The 6,629-nt window shown below is 44.7% G+C and overlaps 1 protein-coding gene across 1 annotated transcript; it reads right to left on the reverse strand.

Annotated features, from left to right (window-relative positions):
* Positions 1-247: 247 nt before the first annotated feature.
* On the reverse strand, positions 248-5,686 carry LOC128723712 (hippocampus abundant transcript 1 protein). The gene is made up of 10 exons (XM_053817477.1): positions 4,754-5,686; positions 4,016-4,111; positions 3,497-3,687; positions 3,253-3,394; positions 2,982-3,173; positions 2,701-2,909; positions 2,547-2,633; positions 2,363-2,460; positions 1,893-2,270; positions 248-342 (listed from the first exon to the last, which is right to left on the reverse strand). The coding sequence occupies exons 1-10, from the start codon at positions 5,684-5,686 to the stop codon at positions 248-250; spliced, it is 2,421 nt and encodes an 806-aa protein (XP_053673452.1).
* Between the last annotated feature and the right edge of the window lie 943 nt (positions 5,687-6,629).

Raw genomic sequence — 6,629 nt, forward strand, 5'->3', positions numbered from 1 at the left:
GATATATCCGCCTCTACACGCTATTGTATTATCCAACAACGCTAACCCTACCAAATCGCACATTCCCTGCCTTGACCTTGGTTTATTCACATCGTGTGTAACCATATCTCCGGCTTCAACACAATGCGTCTTATGCTAGATTATACAAACTAGTCCATATTGATGACGATTTAGATTACGTCGTGCGCAACACCATCACTTAACCAAGCCTGCTGATCTTACGCTGTGCGACTGACCAGTAACAGAACTATAGCTGAGCAGAATCTTGGTGCATCAGTGGTGATAATGGGCCAGCAACTTTTCGTCCACGCTCGTACTCGTAGTCACCATCCAACGAAAGCCCTACAGAATGACCAGAGCATAAAACAGGAAAATGTGTTATAATCTGTTAGGCAATTTAAATGTTACTAAAGAATATCTATTTTTCTACGTGGATAATCACACTCTTTTTGATAAAGACACTACACAAAAAAAAATTATTCGTACTCAAAAAAAATGATTCGAAAAAACTCAATAGGCAGCACAATGTTTAAGCATATTGGTAAAGAGCACTATGATTTGATTGTTAAGCACAACTGGTTCTATCTATTGCAAGGTGAGAAATGTCATCAATGGCATGGATCGGTGTAGAATTTGCTCGAAAAATAGTTAGATTTGTTAATGCATCAGTTGAAACAAATAAGTTAAGGTATCGATCTAAAGAAATCATCAAAAACACAAACTTAGTTCTACAATGGTTTGCAATAATTGTAGATAATAATCGTGAAGAGAAGTTCTTGACATTTTTATGCATAAATATTTAATTAATTCTATCCTATGTTTTAGCAACTAGTGTGCCGGAAACTATAATATTTTATTTAAAATGGTATCATAAGAAGGCGTCTTAGACTAATTTAGCGATGGAAAAAATAGTGATTGCAAGAAAATATCAGAGAGAGGGATAAAGAACATAGCTCGACATCGCCACTAAAAATCTGTGCGAGTAATGCAATAAAATGTACAAAAATTCAAATAGTACAGAAAGGAGAATTTATTTTGACTATGTTTAAACAAAAATATAATTACTTTTAACTAATACGGCGCCTGCTGGGATGAGCATTCTCTCCGGGTGTAGACACCATGACAAAAATCAGAGTTACGGTATTTCAAAAAGGACAACTCTAATCAACAGATCAGAGGCAGGATGGAAGCTCTAAGAATTTTAAACTATTTCGATGAGTTCGGTAGCGAAGAAGTGAAAGTGTGTGTACAATTTCCGCACATATTTATGAGCGAATGAAGAAAAAATCAAAGCTGCCCACACTGCCTTCTACAAGTTTCTTTCGGTTCCCCTTTTCATTTGGCGAAGAAATTGATGGATCGCCCGGTGCTTATCCCATTTATCACCGTACTAATCAGTCTCCAATAAGAACGGTTAATCTGTCTTGGCTCCGATAGCCGCTCTCTGGAAATGGCAGAAAAAAGAAGTAAAAAAAGAAATAGTGGGAATACTGAAACATGGCAACGCATAGCTGCTTGATTTCCAAATATGGGACAGTTTGCAAAACGCATAACCTTACACACATCAAATAACGTTATGCCCGGTAGAACTAACCGATCTCAATGATAATGATAAGAACAATGAATTACATAACATCTCCATAGGTAATACAACATTCACAAACAGAAGATCGATGTATAATATCCCAACACCCTCTGCACTGGTGCAAGTTTCAACTCAGAACGGTACTAGTAGATTGGTGGAAACGGTACAAAGTTAATGTTAGGCTATAGAAAATAGTAATTCAACCAAAGAACTGCAGTTCCTTATGAGATCGTGTAACCATCCACCGCAGTTCAACATTGAAAACAAACAACTAAGAACTAGAAAAGAAAGATTTTGGAATAACTACTTTTTTTCTCACCCGATGGCCGCCGAATGTTGTCGCTCGGTGCCTCAGGAATAAAGGCCGCAACAGCGATCGCGCAGATGACCATCAGTGCACCGAAAACGAATGGGGGACCCGGCATTAGTTGCGAGTACTCGTCCTCGATGTGATGGTGAACTGAGCCTCCAAGCAACGTTTCGTTGCGGACAAACTTCGCATCAGACCCGTCAAAAACTCCACCGCCAGCAACAGCACCCATGGCACCACCGTTCAAACCGTGACTCGCTGCGTTGTGCTCATCGTTCAGATCCACGTGGAACACGTAGAAAATGACGCCGAACATCGCTGGCCCTAGACCGTTGCACAAACCGCGCATTCCCGTCACCATACCCTGAACCACACCTAAAAAAACAATGGGCAATGATGCGTTAGTAGAAATCCTTTCAATCAACCCTCCCTTCTCCACTGATGCTTAAAATAACCTTTCGACATACCTTGTTGGTCCGGGTTGGAGTGTATCGACACGAATGCACTAATTGCCGGATACGTAATTGACGCTAACGAAGCAAGGATACCCGCTGCCCACATCATCCTGAAAAAAAAACAACGGAAGCCATGAAAAAGGATCGCGGATAAATTAGCGTTCGACTAGCGCTCCGCAGCAGCCCTACAACTTACCAAGTTTGACTGCCAAAACCATACCAAAGCAGTTGCAACATTTCGAACAGTAATCCTATTATTATTGTACGCTTCGCACCAAGTGCCCTGTCAAACGAAACACCAAGTTAATATGCTTCACTTTCTCAGAGAGGGTTTGCTTAACAAAACTTACTTCATCAGATCACCCAAGATGACCTGTGTCAGTATACTTAGTATACCGACGACTGCAATGAAGATCGACACGTCGATCGAGCTGAAATGCATTTTCAGTTTGAGATAGACGAAAATGCAAGAATATTGTCCTGCTTCCGGCAGATAGGAGAGAAGCACCGTAACACACTGCATCAGAATCGTTTGATCCAGACCAACCTTACGGAGTGCCTGAAAAATAACGAAAGCCGATTGAAGGTTATGTTTCATGTAACGCTCCGCAACAACAAACGAGTGACTTACCGCAAACGGATCTGCCTGCTCCCAGCTGATCGGCGCACCCCAAGAGCTGGGGCGCACCTTTTCCGGCAAACTTTCTGGAACCGCAACCAATATGAAAAACACATCCAACACTGCGATTGCCGTAGCAAGCGCTACGATTAGCGGTTCCGAGTATTTGTCGTTCAGGTAAGCTCCAAGGGCGGGTGAAATTACCTAATGGATGAGAGATGAAATTAATTCGATTCATGTGGAATGATAAAACGATTATGTCCTAACAACCCGCGATACCTACCAAGCTGGCGGCAAAGGTGGCCGACACCAAACCGTACGCTCGGGATCTATCCTCCACCGTCGTCACGTCAGCAACGTACGCGAACACGACGGAAAACGTTACCGCAAACACACCACTGATTGAGATCATTGCAAAGAACCACCTGCAATAAATTGAGAGGAAAAAAATGGACGCAAGCATAATCAGTGCAAAGTTTTTCGTCAGTTACAATCAGGCTAGTGTTATGGAGTCAGTGTTTACTTACCACGAGTTGATCGACATGAGTGGTATAGGGGCGCAGGTGAAAAATACCGTAATTAGTAAGAAGAACTTTCGGCCCCACACGTCCGAAAGGGCCCCAATCAGGGGGGCGCTCAGGAATGATAGTATACCCTTGATGCCCATTACAAGGCCATTCATTAGGAAGGTGTGATCTGGGAAGGTTTGATTAAGAACCTGCGGAAAGCATAGAATGAAAAGAATGAATTAAATAGAAACTAAAACATACTTAAGAATTCACCCAGCAACGTGCTAGGAATCGCTCCACCAGACAGGCCAGACGAGTAGTTGCGGATCACGTTACGCAAGGAGTCTATTTTTGGCACACTATTGCGTTATGTCTAATACAATTTAGCACGTCGAATGACGGTCTTCAAGAATTAGCAATGCCTCCCAGTTACAAACGTTCAAATGTCTGGCATTGCATAATGAAGTAACTACAGTTATGTTTCCTGTTTCTTTCTATTCGTAATAAGCTACAAATATGTCACCAATTATTACTTACGTTTATGACGGGCATCGTTAAAAGACCCCAGGCGAAGAATTCCAAAAATATTACTACTAAGGCATGATAAACGCTCGGTTCTCCTATTCCGGAACTCTGGAAAAATGATTGATAAAGGTTGACAAACAATAATAAAAAATCTGAACAGAATTTGATTCACACAAACCAAAATTAAGCCCCACTAGTGACGAAGGCAGTAAGAGCTTGACCAACAATTAGATATTTGCGCGATAACTATAGTGATTTGACAAAATTTTGATCAAAAAGCTTAGCGTTGTCCTTTGTTCCCATAATGTGAACGTTGTTTGTGATATAAATTATGCATACCACGGTCGTAATATGTTATGTACATACAGAACTATCATGTTGCACATTCATATCGCCCACGTAACTCACGTAGCACCCATAAACAAATGTGAAGGTTAATAAGTGTTGACAGTCCTACACGAAATTAAGCTACCGTACATGCGTATAAAACTCATCGACAGATCATCATGTTCATGGGTATGTTTACAACATGAGACATGGAAGGATATCGATCGATAATGTTCCAATTCGTAACGAAGTATATGTTGGACATAAAAATCAGATACAAGAATTGCTGGAGATTCAGAGCATAATACCAAAAAATACAACTTAAGCAAATTTTCATAATTTTGTGTTATTAAAGCCACTCTTGAATGGGATATGTCCGAAAGCAATATATGCCAATTTAAAACTCAAACCTCCTCTACCAACCTTGCAGTGATTGAAGATCAATCGCAGGAAATAGATGACATTTTTGCTCTGCTTCAACTGCACCATAGTCACGGTCGGTAATCCGCTGCAGTTGCTCAGGTTCGAAGGTGTGGTTGTAACTCGGGCATGCGAGTTACCTCCACCGTTGGGTACACCAGCAGAACCTGGACGATGCGAACCATCCTGCTCACTGGTAGCCACCGTACCACGTCCGATGTCCAGCGTTGTCGCCTCGCTCACCGGATTGTCTACGATGTTACAACAAATGCCAGCTTCCGGATCGCTACTACGCGGTTGCTGCTCGCCACCAACGAACAGCCGCGATTTGTTCGAGGAAACTGTGGCCGTCGTTGCTGCCGAATGAGTCAGCATGGACGAGTCCTCGTCCTCGTCCTCATCCCCATCGGCGCCGTCGTACTCGCGTTCCCCGGGTAACGAATTAGTGGCGTTGGTTTTATTGCTTCCACCCAGTCCAGTAGCTCCCGCGAGTTTCATCTCCGGTGTCACCACAGGTGTGGCACCCTGCGACTGAACATATCGCTCGTTCACTAACGTCACCCTGCTTTCATCAACTTCGATCGCGTGCACCATCATCGGTGCCGATTCGCCGGGCAGGTCGAAGCAGCTGCTGCTACGACTGTTGCTAATGCTTAGATAATTACTATTCTGATCGTCCGTATCCGTGCAGTTGTCCTCGTTCATTCCCGCTTCCAATGGCAGCCTGGAGGTCTGCGGCGAACCCGCACCGATCTTCATCAGCCGCATCTCGTCACCATCATCCATAGTAACCACGTTACTTCTATCACAGACATCCGCATCACACGCATTCCCGCCAGCTGGCCGCGCGGGATGGACCGGTCCGAAACCAGAAGTGACCTCGTGGCTGCTATCACCGGTACCATCCCCGACCAAGAACTTAGAGGAGTGCTCCATCACTTGTACTATGCCGTTTCCTACCGTTCCCGAACGAATTGACCTTCTGCCAATGCGTCTGGCGTAGCGGTAGCGTTACTGCTGGTAACGTCTCGGGAGGGTTGATTTCGTCGCGCCGCAGCACCGTTATTTCACAAACGCTTCTCGGCTACCGGCGATCGTTACTTTGCGCTGCCACAGTTGCATCCAGTCGAGCGGACCCCTGCCACCGATTTGGGCTCCGCTGGCGCTAATTTTACGTCTACTACCACTACCGCAACAACAACAATGATAACAATAATGGCACCGATTAGGGCTCATTTAACTAGCAGCAGCCTACGTCTATATAGCTTGTACCGTCTCGCAAAAGACTTCGTCTCAACACGCGCCTGTGTGTGTTACGTGTACGGAAGAGAGACTTCTTTTCCTTTCTGTTTGCTACTTTTTGAGGGAGTAGTTGGGGTGTAATTTTTAGCACCCAGATCTGTGCCACAAAAAGTGCCTCTTATGCGCTGCGCTTCTCCGATCTGCTTAGTGACCTTCAGTAGGTAACGAAATCGATTCCGTCCATCTGCCGGCGGCGTGACTTTTGCTTCGTCGCCCTCAAATAGCACAGCTGTGCCAATCGACGGATAGCAGGGGTGGAGGTCCCGGCCACCCGCAGGGATGTGCGCGAAAGATTCCCGTCCCTTGCCTTGGGGTGTGCCAGCGGAAGAAAACGCGTCTAAAATTAACACCAGGCGCGGTCACTCAACGTAGCACACGGGTGTTACTTGGAGCTGTCGGGAAACGCGCATTTGCGCGCTTGGTTGAGACGTTAGCACGCTGAATAAATCGAACCGGACGGACGGATTGGCGGTTCGACTGCGGCTGAATGAACGACGCACGTGGTGTCCTGCACCAGAGCCGAAGCCAGCGATAAAATGCGTTTCTCTTTCCGCTTTTTTTATCCTCTCCTACGCGA

Source organism: Anopheles nili, chromosome 3 (assembly GCF_943737925.1).
Source record: "Anopheles nili chromosome 3, idAnoNiliSN_F5_01, whole genome shotgun sequence".
Taxonomy (NCBI): Eukaryota; Metazoa; Arthropoda; class Insecta; order Diptera; family Culicidae; genus Anopheles; species Anopheles nili.

Excerpts from the sequence above, each read along its gene's own strand:
- LOC128723712 (XM_053817477.1), bottom strand. The coding sequence starts at position 5,686 with ATGGAGCACTCCTCTAAGTTCTTGGTCGGGGATGGTACCGGTGATAGC. Across the intron at positions 4,112-4,753 it reads TGATCTTCAATCACTGCAAG|AGTTCCGGAATAGGAGAACC; the intron begins GTTGGTAGAGGA and ends TCATTTTTCCAG. Across the intron at positions 343-1,892 it reads GCCATCGGGTGAGAAAAAAA|GGCTTTCGTTGGATGGTGAC; the intron begins GTAGTTATTCCA and ends GTCATTCTGTAG.